Raw genomic sequence first — 21,178 nt, 5'->3', positions numbered from 1 at the left:
TTGCTGTTTCAGTGGTAATGAAGTACAACAGAACAAGACTAAAACTAAAAAGGGAGAAAAGGGAGACATTTTCTCTTTAGATTGTTCAGATGGTCAAAATATATTATATTTTTTACAACTGAACTGGTCGCTAATTTATCACCTCAACTTGTAAGCACCATCAGTTCATACATTTGAAGTGAAAAAATACTTGTGTCTGTGTCTTATATAATATATTAATTTAAAAAATCTCTATGTACGTGCCAAGATGCTCTCCAGCTGGAGAATGAGGAGTGGTCCCTCTCATCTAAACAAATAAATCTTTTGAACCTTCAACCTTTTTAACTTTACATTGAAAATTAATCAACTAGGCTCCTGTTATGTAAAAGTCAATATGGTGTCTTACAGTATTACATTATACTGATTTCATGTTAATAACTGTGTTAACAAACATCTGGCTTTATTTCATTTTTGAACATTAATGATCACATAAGCTCACATGTAGCTTTCAAGGACTGAAAGTTACAACTTTCAAAACTATGAATGAGAATACAGAGTTTTTCAGAAGGATGACCTCATCCTGATATCGCAGAGATGCATTCTTTCAGCAAAAAGCTCTTCCCACGAGCCAAGGCTGCCACCTAGAGGCCAACATAAGAACTGCTACTACGTCTCACACCAGGTGATGTCATAGTTTAAGAAAGAAAGAAAGAAAGAGTTAGAGAGGGGGATGAAAGAGGGACAGGGGAGGGCAGGGGCGTGAAAGAGAGAAAACAGGCAGGAAAGACGAGAGGGAGGGAGGGAGAGAGAAGGTGATGTAATGTTTTCAGAGCAGGAGAAGCTCTGTCTTTGTCCAAACTCTTTCACTTAGATCTGCAGATCGACACTGCGGTTTAGAACGACAGACACTACACAGAGGTATCATTCAGACAATTGCATAATTTCATAATTTTCAATTGTTTTTTAGAGAAGTACATAACAGTCTGACTCACAAATGATCATGTTCAACCTACTCTAAGTCCTCATGTTCAGTTTGGCCAAAGACTAGACACTACATCCTCGAGGAGCCCAATTCAGTCCTTGTCATTCCAGACTATTCTACTCTCTCCAATGCACTCCCAACAATTTCATGCCACTCAAGAAAACTTCATTGCATTCCATACTATACTATACCATTCAAAACAATCACTGCCTGTCCTGAGTATAATCTCCCCTGATTCTGTCCATGACAGGCAATTTCTCCTTCCAACAATCCCACAATGAAAAACAATGAGTGAAGATACTCACACCCAAAGGAGAGGGGTGAGATGGAAAGAAAAACAAAAACATGATCCAGGAGGAAAAAGACAGAAGAAGAGACAAGGACGTAAACAAAGGGAAAATACATAGATAAAAAGAAGGGGTAGACAAAAACCAAACTAATCCTTTGGCTTTAGCAGTGAGACACTGACCTTAAAATTACTTTGTTGAGAAGGGAGTGAGAGAGAAAAAAAGAGAACAAGTATTCAAGAAGGAGTATTCTGAAGCTTAATTTGTGAGGGATAAAGGCATATCTGGGCTACAGCGTGGGGTAAACAACTATAGTAATTGAAGTGATAAACAGAGTACTGCTCTTTTGCTAAGCTGTTACCTAACAAACGCAGGACAAACGCAGACACAAAAATACAGGTTATCAATAAAACCTGTATGCTTGTGGAGGCTCTTTATTGATAAGCCAAAACGTAAACCTTTGTCAGCAGTTGTCATTGTCAAGTACAAATGTCCCATGAAATCATGAAACACGATCCCTCTTGCAAATAAATGTACTCATGCAAATGATATGCAAAGGCAACCTGAAAGCAGTTAAAAGAACTGAACTAGTACAACCACCGTGACCCATTTTCTTTTTACCCTTGTACCTGTTATTCTGTTTTAGTGTTAAGTGTCTTTACTGTACTTGTATAGCACCTTTCTAGTCTTCCAACCACTCAAACCGCTTCACACTACATGACACATTCACACACATTCATACAGTGATAGCAAATATACTTTCAGATTTTTGGTTCTTTTTATTGTATAAAGGTCTGGATTGTAAGACATTGGTGAGGAGTGAAATATTTTATGAGCATAGAGAATACAACTATTTGGGAGTATTTCTTCTACAGAGCTGAAACACTTCCTGGAACCAGGACCCCTGTGTGGTCACTTCAAGATGAAAAAGGATACAGAAACAAACCTAATCTAGAGATTGGAAAACTTCAATATCCATAACAGCAAGTTTTAACCTTATTACTTTAGAGTGCATTACATTACACTGTCTTGAAATGCATCTATATCTGCTGACAACAAGAGAAGTGTGCTATGTGCTATAATCAGATTCTGAGACAGATGGATATTTCTTGTACAGAAATCAAATGGGAATAGAAAACAACTCTAACTACAAACAACACTGCACCCACTTCCTGAAAGACAATTGCCACCGTTCCACTAAATTAGAGTCAAAATAGATCTACGGTAAGACAATTAGCACACTAAATACCAAGCCTTAGTGGATGCTTTAACACAGGAAATACTACTGCGGCAAGAAGGAGGGTGAGAGACAAAGTAGAGAGAGATAGAGAGAGAGAGAGAGAGAGAGAGAGAGAGAGAGAGAGGTTGTTTCTGAGACAAGCTGAAGGGACAGAGAAGACTTTTAAAAACAAAGAAAGGTCTATGCTACCAGATGAGGCGGAAAACCGTTAGCCTGTGTTCATGAGTAAATTGTGTCTTGTGAGTGAGTGCATCTGCATTTTTGAAGTGCATGATTAATGTCCTTCTAAGGCTGTGGAGACCCCATGGTGAGAGAAACGCCTTAGGGGTAATATTCTCTCTCTCTCTCTCTCTCTCTCTCTCTCTCTCTAAAACTAAAGATGAAAGGTCCTATTAAAAAGTATAATAACAGAAGTTCTGTCAAACAATCCTAGAAAGTAACCTGACTAATCGCATCTTAAGCCCAGTTTACACTACCTGCTTCTGCAGCGTGTGGTGGAACATCTTTTTATTTCAGAGACCATGTTAACAGGTTAGAGTAGCCAAACTGCCCACACGAGGTGAGGGTCTCTGCAGCAACGGTTCACTAGCGAGTCGAGGTCTCGCCTTTTTTTTACGCACACAGTTCCTGCACACTGTTCATTGTCATATTGACATCATACCAGCAAAATATACACCTTTCACTGCAGTTTCAAAAAAGAAATAAAGATAGGGCCTGCAGCAACACCACAGCAGAAATGTTCACTCTGTGGACACCAAAGGCGTGCAAGCCACAGCAGTTCAGCGAGGCAACCGTGTCCGGGGAATCAGAATGAGCCTTTTTTATCTTCAGAAGGAGCAGGATCTCTTCCCACGGAGGCCGCCATGATGAAAAAAAGTTCTAGCACACACAAAAACACTGAGGTGTTTTTCAAGTGCCCCACTAAATACAAGTTACAGACATATATAAATATGTTTGTTTAAATGTATATAACATGTATATGTTTATGTCTAAATATATTGATATTTCATAAATAGGGAGGTTTGGCAGAGTATTGATTTAACAATGTTTAAACATACTGTAGGCTACTCTCTCAATCTCCACATAGATGATCACAGAATGTTTTGTTTCCTTTTGTGATTTTTTAAATTTATTTATTTAGCTTTCACATTTGGTCCTACTTATTTGAACATCTAGTTGGCTGCACTCTTTTTTCATGTTCATGTTGGTATTGCAATTAAATAAAAAAATATTAGTCAGACTGAATGACCATGTTAATTATCAGTCATCAGATATTTCTATATTGTGCTGCATCCTTAATCTCAAAGCATGAAAGCCAAAACATAAATAGCACTTGTCGATGGGTAACATTGGCATACAGATCTGCATACAGATTTTACAATTTTACCAACCACTTTGGGAAAAAAATATGGCAAGTACCTATAGAAGTCATATTCTATTCAAACTGTCAAGTCAAAAGATAAAGTTGGCAAAGAGGCTGGTCGATTATACATACATATGTTGAGGGCAGTGCACAGCCTGGGAAGCTCAGTTCAGGGCAAAAAAAAAAAAAAAAAGACTCCCACTAGAATATCCCAAAAGGTACAGCTTACTTATAAGGCAAGACTGCCCCCTTGTGTTCAATAATAATAATAATAATAATAATAATGACGACATCAGTTATAAGATCTCTTTTAGCTGTAATTTCTTCAATCCAGTCTAAAATCCATCCATCTTTCTATCTGAGTATTATTCTATTAATATCAATCTGTAGTAGCATTCTATGAATATTGTCATTTGTAATATGTTATTCACTGACCTTGTCAATGGACATAATACACACCACCACAATTAAACGATCTCTTACCCGTCATCTTGTATCCACTGGCAGCTAGCTGTCCGGCCATGTATTCACCATCTGAGTTGTTATGACTGCAGCCCCACGTTTTCATCCAGATTTTTTGAGTGCCAGGTATCAAACTAAAAATTAACAACAACGAAATATGTTTTTGTTATATGGAGGTGTGGAAATAACAAAATCTATATCTAAAATGAATGTTATCTAATAAATCTGCCATAAAAACAATCAAAAGCTCGCTGATGAGGACTTGCAGACCAACAGTCTCCAAGCAGGCTTTGGTGAGGTTTGTTTGTAGTATGAAAGTATAGCAGAAATCACAGCATTTTGTGATATCAGATACAATATTGGGCATTTTCCTTCATGGGAAGGAGAAAATTAGTTAAAAGGGGTGTTACGCTTGTGTCTAAAATTGTATAATTTTAGCAGTTCTCCAGTAAAAATTGAGTGAAACATAAAAAAATCCCCTATAAATGACCCCCTCTAATATTACTGTGAGATGCCTCTTTTTATCTGGTTTTTACCTGTCCAGCATTATTCATGACGTGAGTCCAGTGCCAAACTCTAGTAACAATGCTCACAATCAAGCAATTACTTTTTCATGAGGTGTATGTGCCATGAATGAAGTTAAATATAAAACACAGAGCAGTAAAGGACTCTGGTTTTCCTGGATGACCATCAACATAACTGTCATAATGAATGAGTTACCTGTTCCTTCAGGTTTACCTTTCTTGGTTCATGTGTAATAAGAACTACAAGGCAATAATACATCACATTTTTCTTTGGTCCAGACCAAGTGAGCCAAACTACAGGTGTGTTACTGGTCTTTCTTACTTTTCCAAATAAAAAACCCTGATGTGCAACAAGCTGCACATAGCACAACTATGAAAATGCAGGTCTGAAATGTTTTGCTTGGATACTTCTTTGACTAAACTTACTAAAATTAAATTGATCAAATGTTAAACATAAGGGGCTGAATATTGCTAGTTATCCAACTACTAAGTGACTTACTAGGAATTTAGAATTTACTTTCTCATCATCAGCCTAAAACATGTTCTATACAGGAGCAATATCACAATAAACTTGCATGTTATATCAAACATCTGACATACCTGTCAGCATGGAGCTCCTCGTGGTTCAGCTCTTTTTTCTTCCTGGACCTCGGTATGATACTCTTTCTTGCAGACTGCCTCTCGTGAGGTGTGGGATCGCTAGAAGACACCATGTCCTCGATGTCTTCAATCAGAGAGTCACAAGCGGACGGCATGATGGTCTGAAAATTAGACAGCGCCTTGGTCAGCACAGCGGTATTCGAGAGACATAGCTGAGAGATTTGAATGGTAATGTCACTTCCTTTATGCCAAAACTCTGGGCAATAGGATAAGGATATGTGAATACATGAATTGTAACCGAATGAATGATAACAAACTTGATCAAGAGTAAGATCAAATGTCACATAATATCGCCATCATTTTACCTTTAGCTTGCAACTGTAACAAACAATGTATTTGTCAAACGTCTTGTAAGGTCAAACGAGGAGCAGCATTAGATGAAAAGAGTTCACATCACCACAGTGATGCAATAACATAGTAGGGCTGCAATTAACCAGATATACATAGTGCAGTGTCTGGATGAATGTTTGGACGTGCTGGTTTATTGTGGTGATGTTAGAATAATTTTATAATGAAAGACAATGTTAATTTATTATGCCATTCTGTTATGGCTGTTATGCTAACCTAAGCTGTAGAGAATACATCATCAAGGAGTATATGACAGTCATGCTGATTAATACAGGCTGAGCACCTGTGTCTACTGACGCACCTGTGTTAATCAGTCCATCCCATATACAGAGAAAGTAATGCTTACTAACAGAGATTTTGTCATAAAGACATGAAGTTTAGATTCAACTGTGTGTGTGTGTGTGTGTGTGTGTGTGTGTGTGTGTGTCTCTCTCTCGGTTAGTGCATTATTTTAGCTTTCTATGCTTTCTCTACAGTGTAAAAAATAATTTTATTATTCAACTGCATTCCTCTTTCACTGAAAATACCCCACAGAAAAAGGCTATCAAGCTACACGAGTTGTAGTAAAAAAACCTTAATCAGAAAGCTACCCAACTTCTGAGACCTTGAACCTAACGTTACAACATTTAAGTCTGCACTCAATTAACGCAACTTAACCAACGTTAGTTTACTAGACTTAAGTTCACAGAGTAAAGATAAAACTGAAAGCCAAATTAATTTTTCCAGGGTTCATACGACAAACTTTGAGGTTTTTTCTAACTTACTAGTATTACCTCAAAATACTCATCCATACGAGTCCATTGACTTAAATCAAGAAATTAACTTAATTATTAATGTTAATTATCTTAAAGCGATACTAACTTAACTATGTAACGTTGATATTTTCTTATTTCCACCCGACGTTCACCTACAAGCTAACCGCTGACTGATATAGATGAGAAACAGCTGTGAAAATGATGAATTTGACTGTTACCTACCAACCTTTCGGCTAACTGTTAACAGCTAAGCTATTAGCTTGGCTAGCCTCAGCAGCTAGCTACTACCCACGTGCCCCTTGTTATGGACAGGCCGACACGTGAACACACTGTATAAATCCCTTACCTGAGTCGCAATGTGGTTATTAGTTCAAATAAATACGAATTCCGACGAAAGGATGTTTTAGAAATGGAAAAAACGATTCTTTACACCATCAAAACAGTTGTCACAACTCTTAGGCCGCCATACTTGTGCGTAGATACGGTAGGTAAAGAGGGACAAACTAGACACGTGCTAAATGTGTGTACACATTAGGGGAGCGCATTTTGACCAATTTTTATTTAAGGTATGTTACTAAGCTGAGCAATAAATAGATGATTCATTTTTTATTTATTTTTTTTAAATGATGCTTTTAAAGTAGTTCAGCAGTACAGACAACCAATGTGGTCTTTTACTGAATTCACTACTGAGCAAAATCATCCCCTAAAGACATCACAAATCAAACATATACATTTATCCATATTTATATTGCCTTTATTCAAATTTTCAAATTACAAACACCCAGAGTACAAAAAACAAATCCATTTATCCCCCCGCCCCCCCCAAAACAAATACAACTCATATTCCTCATTTAACAAATGTTAAAGAAACTTGTATAACTGAACACACATCAAAAATCATCACATTAGTTTACCTTAAACATTCAACAGCACACTGATACTTTCACCCATGCGTTCAAATTGCAAAAAAGTGATATTACAGCTCTTTTTTCTGTAATTAGTGGAAACAGGCAGCAATATTATAATTTTACAGTCAATTATTTCCTATCAAATAGTTAACTTTTCACATAACCTTTACAGAATATTTACTGATCAGTATATTGTATTTGGTAACAGCTTAAGTATAACCATAGGAAAATAGCAGGAAAAGACAGTGCTGTTTCAATCTTGACTATAGTTAACACCACATTTAGCCTAATGGTAACTTTCGGTAAAGTCTAATCACACATCAGAATCCCACATTAGAAGGAGCTGTAATTTTACCCAATACATTTTCAGACTCACTGGCAATTACACTAGCTTTAGCGATGCATTAAAATCTTTCACACTCCATTACAAACTCATGGAAAGGTACAATCTTTCCAAAAACCACATTTCCGTCATGTAAAAGTGGATAAAATAGTGTGACCAGATTCTGGTCGCTTGAAATAGATGGAGGAAAATATAATTACCTATGTCAATGATCTTACAAAATAGCACAACTGTAGTTAGTGAATCAAATCGGGGAAAATATTGAGCTTGACTGTTCCATAAATACATATAAAATACACTGGTATAAATATGCCCAGAGGGAAACTGTAAAACAGAGAATTGCTGTGCATTTAGGTCAAATTAAGTTCACTTATGATAGCAGCAATTATCAAGCTAAGTTATGTTGATCAAGAAACTGTATGTTTTTAATGTGTGAAGTTCAGATTAACAATTGGGTTTTGGTTTTGCAAAGTCAAATACTGTTTCAACACGCTTCAATACTCTCCATCAAAGTGAAATTGGCAGAAATGCAATTTTTTTTTTTTTAAAGAAAGAAAGAAAAGCGGGACAGACTCCCTCATCACATTCCAAAAATAAAACGGACACACAGTGTCACAGAAGCAAAGCCCCCTACACACTTCAGCAGAGGACACAAATCATTGATCCTGGTTCAGAGGTGTATACAGACATAGCAATTTGACTAATGACCAGTAAAGGGCAGATAGGCTGTGAATGAATGACTGCATGCATGCATTATTAAATGTGTACTACGTTTTGGGTCTAAGGGAAACTCTGCATTACAAAAAAAAAAAAAAAAACACTGACAAAAGAACTAAATAACTTACAGAAAATATTGAAAAAACAAAACCCAAAAATATATTGCAATACATTTGTCTGCTTTTCCATCCATTAAATGTGCGCCCCATTATTCAAACCAGATGCATGAGACTGGTTTAAGAGCAAAAGCATACTCATTATATCGGGGCATGAGTGGAATCTCGCACTCATCAAAAGAGAAAGTGTGATGTAATATCCAACATCACCTCGAAATAATCCAAGGGTCATTTTTATGACAAAAGGGAATTTCAAAAACTCATACACACTATGGCATTAACCTCTATGCCCTATTACTATTGTCCAACATTAAGTGGGAGGTAGCCTACAGTACCTTGTGCACTGAAAAATTTAGAAAACTGTACATCAATTTACACATGGCAGGCTTACTCTTTAGCAAGCTTGATCTCTGACATAACTCACACATGCTGCACACGTTATTACTCAAGCGCACATCAATCAGATTGAGGAAAAGTTAACACTAACAGCAGCAATATTACCTGCGGCCGCAGGTTCTTCTAGTTTAAAAGACAGGGTTTCAGACAAGATGTTTGCATTTTGTTATTATCAGGGATGTAATCAGACAGAAGAAGCTATTTTGAGTCAACAGCAGATTCAAATACCTAGAGAGGAAAACAAAATCATAATCCTACAGGTCTTAGTTCACCCATTCTCTCCAGTTAGCTTTTCTTGATTAACCGCTGTTTGAGGATGCTGTAGCTCTTACAAAACAACACATGACAGTGTTACCAGCCCTAGTATGAAACATGGCTTGGTTGCACTGAATTTGCCCCAATTACAAAACAGGTCTATTTGACTTTTTTTCCTTTTTCTCAGCCTTTAATTATCCTAGAGGGAAAAAGCCCTTTCATTACATGCTGAAGCCTATATTAGTGGCTATCTGGCCCGTTGTTGCTTAGGTGACCGTGATATCATCACTTATTTCTACAGTATTAAAAATCAATAAAAATTCAACACTCATTAATCCTAAAAAGACTATTCCGTGCCTATCCTGTCTCCTATACTTCTTATAGTACACACAGGGTAGTCAGTGTGCATAAGTGGTTCAAAGTATTTTTTTCCCAATTAGCTCAAACCACACAGTATAATTTCACAGCACACAGTCTAAGTGAGGAGGCATTAGGGGAAGTTTGGTTATGGCAGCTTCTGCTGATGAAGATGGCGGGGATAGGCAAAAAGCATCAATAAAGGGGAAGTTTGGGTCCTGAATTCACAAAGCATGAATAAGAGTACGAGTATGTGTTGATATCATGATCATTATAAATTTCACCTATCCTCCAAAAATGGAGGAAATAGCGCAAGAGACAACTAATTGTGTGCAGGGGATCATAAGGCATACTGTTAATATGTTGTACACTTCCTTTATAATTGGATAATTACTTCATGTGCACTCCAAAACAGTATATGGACTTCCATGCAGCTCAGACCTAAAATGTACAAAAATACTCATACTCTTACTAACTTTATGATTATAAGCCCAAATAGCACAAAAGGTACCCTGACAAGTGTCCTTACTGTAAAATAACTGTAGTCATGAATGCTGTGCACCAAATTTCCCTGTTTTCTTTTTATATTCATTTTAATTTCTAAAATTTTCTACATTTGAACAGACTAACAGTCAGCAGTATGAGCCTTCAATCACAGATCATTGGTGTAATAGAATGCAATCATTGAGAATCTCTCTCAGCCCCCACAGCACTTGGCATTAACACATGTTAAACTCTAGGATATGTCTAAGGATGGGTTACCTGGATGGACATGGACACAAAACACAAATTTACAGGCCCATCAAATAAAATATTTGCATTAGATTTTTTAAGATTTTAAAAGTAAACTTTTTTTTTGCTCTTGAGCTCTTCCCCATTGTTGAGCATTCTACTGATGGCTTTGGGTGACCATGGCTTGCATACTAAACCCAACCTAATCACCCATGATATGTGTGTTAATGCCAAGTGGTGTGGTGGTGTTTCCCTTCAAGCAGTTCTGTCTTTGTTAGTCTCGCTATACAGTGACGTAAAGCTTGCATCACACAGGGAGGAGGAAATCCTTCCCCTCCTCGCTTATACTTGACCAAACAGACAGCAAAGGCTTTCAGATGTCCCAAACGTCCAGCTACACTGGAGGCCGTACATAGCCTGAGACAAAGAGTAATGGATACATCTTCACACTGAAGACGTGTCTGTGTGAAATCATGCAAGACCATTTAGCTCTCACACCATGAAAGAAAATGGCATGTAGTCCCATTGGGACTGAAAAAGCCCTCAATGTTTCCTTTCCATCTATTTAGAATTGGCTTCAACTAACTACAAAGTCAGTCACAGGCATCAAGACCCTCACTGATTCTCCATGTCTGTCCCATGCACTTAATCTGAATTTCTATTACCTAATGCTAGCTGCAAAGGAGATCATCCAGGCCAAGAGACGGCATTTTATCAAAGTCACAGGCATCAAACAAGTCGGTGATTCCCTGGTCATCTCCCAAACCTAAAAGGTAGTCATCTTGGTCAAGAAGAGGAGGTCCAAGGTTTAAGAAAGGCCCCAGGGCTGAGGGGATCTGGTCTTCTGTCTGTTGGAGAAGACTGGTATAAGGAGAGGAGATGGGCGAGAGAGTAGTGACGGAAACAGCTGAGGAAGAGGAAGGTGGAACCAGGCAGGGGCTCGGAGAAGTGGCTGTGCAGCTGGGATCTGTGAAAGAAAACGTCAACTAGTTATTATATCCACATAGCCAAGGAACCTTAACCAGACCTTGTAGGACAAAAGAGTAGCCATGTCGACCAGTGTTAGTCATTGTTACACCACATATCAAAATTCAAATCAGATCAAAAACACCTTTCAGGGTCTAATCACAGATTGTTCAATTTCTTTGATTTGAAATAGATTTACGTTGCCCGTCTACCAGTGAGTCAGGGATTGGAACCAAAGATTGCATGAACACAAGCAGGTTGTTAATTTAACAGAGCTTGCATTAAGCATTTTATTTAATTAATCATTACCACAGTTAATCAAATCTAATCAGCAAGACTGGTTTTCATTCACTTTAGCTTTGTTATGCTAGCCCCTTCAGGCCTGGAGAACTGTCCCAATGTTGTAGACATCTGTATATTTACTGGGGTCTGGGGAAAAAAAGAAAAAGAAACCTACACCTCTACAGGCATAATAATGGCAATGTCATTCGTCTGCCATTAAATTTGGTACAGACCAGATCATGAAACCTATGACTTTGTCGAACCCCAGACTTTTCATCTAGCGCCACAAGCAGGTAAAACCATATGCCAACACACAAGTGTGTTAACGCTACATGCATCAAAGGACCCTGTGCTGAACAGACACTCCCCTTGCCAGAAAGTGTGCTTCACAAAAAACTCTGCAGAAAACTGCATGGGAACAAAGATGCTTTAGAAGATGTCACCAACTATCTTGTGTAAAAATAAATAAAAACTTCCGTTAATTACATATAAGCAAATGCCATGGGTGGTGCCTGTGACGACACAGTCTACACTCGACTGGTGTCTTTATTTCTGGAGCACTGAATCTGAAAGTTAAAAGAAAGTTTGTCTGTCTGAAACAAACCTTGAAGGACTTTGAGGAATGGCGAGTTCCCGTTTATGTCCATGTTGCCATTTTTTACGGGACTCCTGGGGTCATTCTCTTCATCTGGGCACAGAAGGACTTCTATTGGACCCTTAGAACTGGTCAGATGGATGGACAAACTCTGGAGAGAGGGAAAAAAATAACAAGTTCAAATTTAAAAAAAACCTGACAGGACTACGAGCAGAGTCCATTGAAAGATTCTCCATTCCACATGCCCTGAACTTAAATGTTCTGTGTACACACCAAAAATACTTAATCTGTAAATAATAAACTGGTAACATTTATGTAATACATTTAACTATAGACCTTTAGTTACTGAGATGCCATCCTAAAAAGCCTGGTTCAGCAAATCAGCAACACCAGCTCTAGAGGGGTCACCTAAACTAGCTGCAACCTCTACAGCTGGTGCATTCATGTCAGAAGAAATACTTTTTTTTTTTTTTTTTTTACAGGTGGCTGGACAGATTAGAAGCACCTCTACAGTATTTTACTGCACCTTGTCACAGTTTTCACACTGCAAGTAAAGCCGTCAGCTTTTCATTTAGAAGCCGATTGATTTGCATCTTGCTCTGAGTCAGAAATAATTTGATGTCAATATGTGCACAGAGTTAGGTCCAGGACAAGTTAGTCTGGTTAATATAATGACTGGAAGCAGGCAGGAAAAAAATTGCCTTACGTTGTTATAAACCCCATTCAGACTAAATTAATATTCCAGGCTAGCATTTCATAGAACCATCACAACACATGATTATTCATACTAATATCATCTGCCTAAGATCAGAAGTCAACTTCAACAAATGCCCAACAGTTCCTTTAAGGCAAATACAGGTCATAGGTCATGGGTCAGAGGACAAACGAGCAAGATGATGATCAGGACAACAATGACATGGCTTGTGCGTTTTTCTGCTTGTACACATACCTCATCAGGGTCTGGTACTTCTAGTTTGGTGTCTGTGGGCGCTTTGACGACAATAACAGTCTGGTCCCTGAGGTTTCCCAGCTGTTTGATGTCTTGGTACGTTACATAGGCATATGTGGAGGCGAAATGGTTAAAGAAATAACACTACATGGTCAGTACAAGTTAATAGTGAATGTACATGTAAATACAAGCTTCAAAATGCTCACTCCATAATGAAACATTTCCGAAGTGATTGCAGTAGCACGCATATACACACTGGTGTTGTAAGCTAGGTGAGTTACTTCATATTTTAGGTTCCATAATGTAAAAAAAGACCTGCTTTATGTGGCATGTGAAAAATTTAAGTCATAACAGGGTCCTCTAAAGACAGAGTTGGAAGATTAAGCACATCGGCTTTGGACCTGGTATGTTTTTGAACTGATTACTGACTGAACTATTTTAAAATTCAGTAGGTCACTGCTGAGTTATCACCATTGGCTCACTATGATCCAGGAATCACACTATGTATGCGTACAGACAATATTATAGAGCCATCAATTTGGCAATGTTTACCTGCAGACTTTGCAGAGGTTTTAATAAGGTAGCTACAAATTTTAAATTTTGGATGCCATGTCAGCTAACAACAAAAGGATATTTCTGGTTGCTTGGCAACTCGCTCATGTGTCTCATATCCAGGCTGCATCTCTGGATCAGTTGTTCAAGCCTCTGTTCTTCTTCTCCCAGCGCAGAAACCTCTGCTGTAAGTCTCTGTCTCTGGCTCAGTGCCCCCTCTACCTCCAACAGACTACAGCCCCTGTGAGTGAGAGAAGAGAGAGGAGAGTTAATTTAAACAGATTTAGTACTGGCTCAGGCTTTTTGCTTCCCCCTATATTACTTTCTCTTACTCATGGATTCAAATATGTGGTAGAATAGCTTCAACAGCAAAAAAGCCTTTAATCACACTTTTATTTTAATTGCCATTTTTGGCGGAGTTGGCATGTTACAGATATGTTTCAATGCTTCAATACTACTGGTGGTATATTCCCTGTGAGCAGATATTGCAGAGGATAATACTTGAAAACTTAAAAAAAATTATTCCCAGGTCCCCTTGTAATCTACAGATATCGTGGAGTATTTGTAGGTTTAAGGTGTAAGACACATGGACTACAAATCACAACAATAATGAAGGTCAAAATACTGAAAATGTTTGCCCATTTAGAGTGATCTAAAATAGCCATTCATAAAATGTTTGCCACACCAGTCCAAATTAAACAAAGAAATATTTTCTGAGACTTAAAAAAGCCTCTACTTGCAAAACAGTTAAATAACTTATTTTTGTGACATAAACTAGACAAATGTTTTATTATTTGTACAGCAATTTCATCAAACTATGATTATTTTTCAACTGTGTCTGGGGATAAAGCTTGTAGAAACATAAGTAAAAGTAGCTGGGCACAAATAGGCCTGGTCTGGAATAGGACTATGAGAGCTTAGAAGGAAAGGGGGGAGTACAAAACACAAGAAAGGAGAAAAGATGGACTGGGCAGAAACATGGAGTAACCAAGAGAAATGGAATATGTTACACTGTGCTCTCAGATTTCTTCATGATGGGATCAATTACAGAATATGAAAACCAAGCATTTGAGTAATACATTAAGACAGAATGACCACTTACATCCACTGAATGTTGTTCTTCGATTTCTTCTTGATGAGGTGAATGCCTTCTAGTACATTGGTGATATCATACAGGCGCCTTTTCTGCACCTGAATGTAGAGGACACACAGCTCATCAGTTACCCATTTAGTGGTGATTCAACTGTAATCTATCAACAAGAGCAAAGAACAATCCATAACAGTATCCAAAACTTTAAACAGATATATTCAAGATGACCCCAGGACTTAGGTAAGAAGTGTATTAGCTATATGGTAGCTTTTCTTTATACAATCATTCTACTACCAATGCCCCCCTTTTTTTCCTCAGTGTCTGATGAGGATTTTACAGTTTGCCTCTGAAATTACCTGTAAGGTTTCAGCAGCAAGGTTGAGGTCCAAAACGCCATCAGAAGATTGAGCAAGAAGATCCACAAACTTCTTTGTTAACAGGCCCAGGGAGGTGTCATAGCGAGTCTTCTCTGGTGGAGACTTGGGCGCTACGGTGGAGGAAAAGTAGGAGGAACAGAGAGAAAAAAGGGGAAGGACAATGTATTTCAGCATTATATTTGGTATTGAATTTTTGAGAAGTTATACACAAAACATCCTGATAACAGTTTTACTTGTCAGCAGGAGCCTTGAGTAAACTGTGGGTTCATCCAGTGTGAAAAGGACAACCCAATCACAAGACTCCTATACTCACCCTGACTTCAAAAACCAGTAGTAGCAACAGAGGAGGTGCTAGAGGAAGTTAATAATAGGTACAACAGTACAATTTAATCAAATCCAACACAGCCACCCTGCAATAAATCCTATATGGATTGCACTTACCGGTATATAATCTTTGTGCCGTGACTGTGCCAAAAAGATTTAGATTCAACTTCGTGGTCATTTTAGGAAATTGGTGTGGCATAATTAATGCTGAAACACATCACAATGCTGGTAGAAAGACAGCAAATGTCTGTGACAACTGACTCAATCAGTCATAATCAGCTGGGAATGCTGGATTTACATGAAGAGGTTGGAAACATGTCACTCAAAACACTGACTTAGATAGTTATCAGCTAGACTTTCGATATCAAGAGCTCTGTTTTGATAGTATCACGCTGTAAAGATTCTATAGCCCCTTAAGGAAATTTTGTGATATTGGGCTATATAAATAGAATTTATTTGAATTGATCTGACATCATTTCCTCAGGGTTAAAGCATTTTAAGAGCACAGGGCCACAGCATGTCACCTGTCTCACTGTCCAACACATCCTGTGGTTACACTGCCGTAAAGGTCATATATCATGAATACAACTAATGTACAGATTTTCTTTCTGTTTCAAGGTCGAATTATATTGTAGTTTAGTAGACTGTACAGGAAACACATGCAAAGAGTAAACAGAACATTAAGGGCCACCTTGGAGGGCATATCCATTGATTAGCCTCAATCAAATAATTTGAATTAGTCAGGTAGTAATTAGAAAAGTAAGGATTTGTATTGTGTGAAAAATGTGTGTATGCAGGACAAATTATTTGGTTTTTGTGTCCTTTCAGTGAAACTCAAGGGATTACTATTTAAACTGTTATATGCTGTGGTATGACATGTCACTTTAACACCATAATGGCTTTATTTATTTTACATTGACATATGACAAATCCATTTTAAAATCAAAGTACTACCATGCAGAGAAAAGCATCACACTGTCAAATGTATTCAGCTCAATGTACTCAGCATAGAGAATACAGTACTCAGCATGTACTTTCTCTGATAACTGTATAGCTGCTCCAAGGCTGTTCCTGTGAATGAACCTTGGTGTGGATCACCTGATGACCCCAAATCTTTGTGCTGTATAATTCTGTTTCAGGTAAAAACAGATGGCAGAGTGCTCCTTATAACCTTCTGCTGCTTACTTCTAGGCGTCTTTAGCCTTGCCCCATTGGCCGCCGCGGCCCCTCCTCTGCCTCTTGGAGTCCTGACTGGTTCCGATTGGTACTGGTGGTCTGAATCATCAAGCGCCAACCGCCTTTTAGCCTAGGGGGACAAAACAATAGTTAACAGCAGATAAAGGCATTATTGGTCATTTGGCAGGCATCTCATCTTTGAAGCCACCTCAGCACAAATTACGTGTGACGCTACATGTATCATTACTTTCATCTTATGTGTCTCCAGCATCAGTCATCACCAATGTCCTAAAGCATGCGTACAATTTCAAAAGTTAATATAAATACAATGAGGAAAGTTTCTTCAATAATGAAAAGGTTTATAAATTGACAGTACACTTGCTGTGCAAATTTCAGTGTTGCCTTCCTTCTGAAATCTGACGACATCATTGGTTGTCTTTTCCATTTTAGTTTTGAAAAGGAGTATACTTTGTTTCAGAGTTTCTGAGGTCAAGCAGTCCAAATGCATTTAAGAGTGTTTGTTAAAATTCCAGTGAATCGGGGAGAAACCATGTCAGTGCAAAACCAGTTCCTTCTTTTCTGAACTCTCCACATAATTTAAGAGTGAGTCACACCTATTGGCATGATCACATTGCTGCACAAAGAAAACCACTGCAGTGTGTACCCAGCGCCATAACTAACCCAGACACTTTAAATATTACCAAAAGGACATCCCAACCTACTGTCCAAACATGGAATACATTTCTGTAGCCTAACCACTCAGATTTTAGAATCAAATAATAATGCCCTTTCTGAACAGCAGTTGGGACTCTTACTGTGTCTGGATAAAATCAAGAATTTTAACCACCTATGTGCACATTCATGTTAAGTTCAAAGTTGTCAATGCCTAACCTGTCACAACCAATTCCTTCTATCATAGCACTGACAAAAGCTGAAGAATGTTCCTATGGTTTCAGCAATAGCGGACAATTTGTCACAACTGTAGTACTTGACACCATGTTTAAGTAGGTTTAGGCTGTGTTCAACAACACTTATAGTCACTGTTGGTAGCCACACATGGTATGGCAGCTCAGTGAGTAGCCTCTTCAACCAGGAAACCCCTTGGACTTCTGTTTTAGTGTCTTTGAGCAACACACCAGTAACTAGGGTGCTGGTCCACTGCATTTCCCTCTAAACCCTGTGTAGGGGGTATGTCAACTAACCCTCAGGAAATAGTTACTATTTTAAGCAGAGTAAACCCCATATTCAATACTTTATCTCACTTAATCTAGCCCATGTCTGAGAAAGAATAATATGCCCTCTGTTGACAGTCAAAATGTCAGCCATTTTATATCAGCAAGCAGCTCCCCCTCACCCCCTGCCTGGTCATGGCTACAGCCTGAGATACAGAGGCTGGTTTAGTTCATGAAAGATGAATAGCCAGGAACAAACCAACACCCTGAATGCTGCTGAAACTATTTTGTGTGGTTTGTGCAGGTTGAGAATACAGGAAACGTGCAGTCAGCACTAAAGCAACAAACTCGAGTTTCACTTTACTTGGCATGAAAGGCACCATAACGTTACACTTTATTTACAAAGAGAGGGACATAAAACACTTGTGAAAAATTAATGTCAAGGCCGACAACGTGTGATGTTGTCCTAATAATCAATACTGCTGCTAGCTTTGAAAGCTAACACACATTTTCAAGCTTCATCCAAGTTGGCTTGCATGTTCAGAGACGACTGGGATAAATATCTATCGAGTAGTTTCAAAACTGGAGTGAAGCTTTAGCTACGTATAAGCCCATGTATTGGCAAGTTTAGCCACTCGTGTCTTGTTAGAAAGCTAAAAAATGGCTAACTAAGAGCCAAGGAGCCCAGCAATCCCCCCCAAAAAAACCCAAATTAAGACACCAACAGCAGCCACTAGGCCACCGCTAACGTTACACATCTCTTACCAATATTTCCATCTGGCTGCAAGGGTGAAGCGGACTCAAAAGCACCATTAAGTTAGCATAGCACGCTACACATGACAGATCTACGCTCCTGTAAATGCAAAACTAACTTAAACTCATCGTTTGCTTGCCTGCAGTCAACAAAACACTTAACCAACCTACTTGTGTAACTTAGCTAGCGGTAGTTAGTTAGCCACCTCGCTAGGTTGAGTCGTGGGAATGCCCTGGCTAAGCAGCTAATGTTAGCTGCCCGAACAACAAGCTGGGCTAGCCTAGCAAGCTAACATTTTGTCGTGTTTGTGGCTAGTTGTAGCAAGCCAGATATGTTCAAACGAGCTGTATAGATGATTACCGGCGGTCTTCCCAGAGCGGGTCGTTGTCCTGCTCCGTTTGCTGCAGCTTGTTGTGGAGTTGTGTAAATGTTGTTTATCTGAGGTTCGGATAAACACACATTTGATGTCTGTGTAACGTTGCAAGGCGGAGGGGTGGTTATTATTTGGATAAACGTAGCGTTGGATTGACCAGGGTTTAAACGATCCGAGAGAGTTGTTAAGATTATGTTATTGTCCAGAGAAGAGCCCCCAACCCCCGCTAAAATCACTTTGTCCGGAGCCGAGGAGATCCCTCTTCTCATCTTGCGTATTCGGGGTAACCCCTTTCTTGTCTCTGTACTTTCAAGCCCGTATGGCTATTAATCCGCCGCAATAGTTACAAAAATAATCAGACCGAAGTAAAGATGAGAGTCTGATTCATCGACTTTTGTAAAGTATTTTTCCTTAAGAAGGTGCATTTAGGCAGATGCAACGGATTAAAAAGTAGCGCGACTCTCGTTTCCCCCGTCTAGAAATGGCTTCAGGAAACGGCCTGATGAATGAAGGGATACGGTTTACGCGCTCAAGAGCCCTCCCGCGAAACTCAGATTTCCCGGGAAAGTTTCAAACGGAATTTACATGCCAGACGCCATTGGTCCTTCAGAGTAGAGTCCCCACCCACATCGCCGCCGTGTCGACCAATGATAGCTCAGCATTCAGTGCGCCACGTGTTCATTGGCAGTTGTAAACAGGCGACGTCACCTGTCACGCCTTGCGTGTTCCCTGACAGAACGCGAAGTGGCGCAAGAGACCAACTGTGTTCAAGAGCCGGGGGGAAGTGGAAGTTGAGGCAGCGGAGAGTAGAACAAAAACACGACCATGTACTAACGGGGCCAGATTTAGTCCCGATATAATAATATTTGTGTTATATTTTAAATAATATAATATAGTGCCTGCCTGTTTGTTGCTCCTTCTATTCTATATAGTCTGTTAAATATTGTATATAAGTACTATTCTTTAACGTTGTGTGAGTGGAACAACTGAACGAACAAATTTTCCCCCGGGGATCAATAAAGTATTTCTGATTCTGATTCTGATTAACTTTTGAGTTTGATATTATTTGATCTATACTATTGTTCTGATGCAGTAAATTCATGCCACAAGATGTGTGTCTGTTCTAAAGTTTGCAAAAGGAGCAGAGATAGGTCTGCTGCCCCTGTCATGATGTTAGCTGCCCCTCTTTATAACTGAGAATGGACATTAAATACTGACATCCTCCAAGAGAACAGGGTGATGTGTTTGCAGATCAGAGTTATACCAGCTGGCACAGGAGTGGAGAGAAAAAGTGACAATACTAACAAAATACAGAATGAATCTTCCTCTATTTTTTCAATATTGTTATCAAACTTCAACAGTATCATGTTTGTTGTTGTGCAGTATGTTTCCTGTACATCTGCTTTGTGATCAGTATGTTAGTTTCAGAGTATGGGCTGACTGAAACCACTGGGCACATGTTCTGCTCTCTTCTGGTAACGTTAACAAACCTCTCTCTTTTAAACATTGGCAGATTTTTTTTTTTTTTTTGTCCTTCTTTGTTTCTGGTCAGTGCTTCCAATTTTCCATATATGCCGTAGACATTATTTGACTCAAAGCAAACATGTTTCATGTTTCAACATGATCCAGACCACAAGCCGAAATAAAGCGCACTTAAGGCTACCTTTGGCATTTAAGACCCAGCATGGGCCTTTACAGCTGCTCCTGACCTCTGACCCTTTGAGTGGTACAAAAAAGGAGACAATTCCCTCATGGGAATCAATTAAATGCCACATTAATTGTTTATTACTGGTGTCTCACTTTAAAAAGGTCACCCTTTGGTCTCAAAACGTGCACAGTATGTTTCCAGGGAGCCACTGACAAAACTTGACATTTGGGCAAATAATTATGACTCACAGCTTAAACTGCACCATAATTAACAAATATATATTCCCCCCTCTCTGCAAGGCATGTCCTGGTCTCTGTGGAAAGAGCCTCACAGATGACCTTCATACTATCTGCAACACACACATAGCCTACTAATTCATCAGTTTTAAAATACGATTTGGGCAACCTCACATCTAAACTCTAAGGAAGCAGGAGAAGTCTTATCATGTATTATTTGTCACTTACAATGAGGATGCCTGTGGCAATCACCTTTACTT

At 38.8% G+C, this 21,178-nt stretch overlaps 2 protein-coding genes across 3 annotated transcripts in view; both read right to left on the bottom strand.

Annotated features, from left to right (window-relative positions):
- Window positions 1-7,086, bottom strand: part of cdkal1 (CDK5 regulatory subunit associated protein 1-like 1) — a 224,225-nt gene extending 217,139 nt beyond the window's left edge. The window contains exons 1-3 of the mRNA XM_051406374.1: window positions 6,947-7,086; window positions 5,438-5,598; window positions 4,335-4,447 (exon numbers count right to left, since the gene is read on the bottom strand). Of these exons, the coding sequence (XP_051262334.1) occupies window positions 4,335-4,447; window positions 5,438-5,592 (268 nt within the window). The 5' untranslated portion in view covers window positions 5,593-5,598; window positions 6,947-7,086. The remainder of the gene's footprint in view (window positions 1-4,334; window positions 4,448-5,437; window positions 5,599-6,946) is intronic.
- A 246-nt stretch (window positions 7,087-7,332) lies between these two features.
- LOC127366925 (transcription factor E2F3) lies at window positions 7,333-19,777 on the bottom strand. Of its 2 annotated transcripts, none has more exons than XM_051406377.1 (8): window positions 19,022-19,777; window positions 16,745-16,865; window positions 15,215-15,345; window positions 14,871-14,959; window positions 13,851-14,009; window positions 13,217-13,331; window positions 12,277-12,418; window positions 7,333-11,391 (listed from the first exon to the last, which is right to left on the bottom strand). In XM_051406377.1, the coding sequence occupies exons 1-8, from the start codon at window positions 19,301-19,303 to the stop codon at window positions 11,096-11,098; spliced, it is 1,335 nt and encodes a 444-aa protein (XP_051262337.1). In that variant the 5' UTR covers window positions 19,304-19,777; the 3' UTR covers window positions 7,333-11,095. The 2 variants fall into 2 exon arrangements, with proteins under 2 accessions (XP_051262337.1, XP_051262338.1); XM_051406378.1 differs by lacking the exon at window positions 19,022-19,777 and adding an exon at window positions 18,673-18,982.
- Between the last annotated feature and the right edge of the window lie 1,401 nt (window positions 19,778-21,178).

Source organism: Dicentrarchus labrax, unplaced genomic scaffold (genome assembly GCF_905237075.1).
Source record: "Dicentrarchus labrax unplaced genomic scaffold, dlabrax2021, whole genome shotgun sequence".
Lineage (NCBI taxonomy): Eukaryota > Metazoa > Chordata > Actinopteri > Moronidae > Dicentrarchus > Dicentrarchus labrax.
Note: the sequence above shows the minus strand (reverse complement) of the source record. Positions and strands in the feature narration are given on the sequence as shown.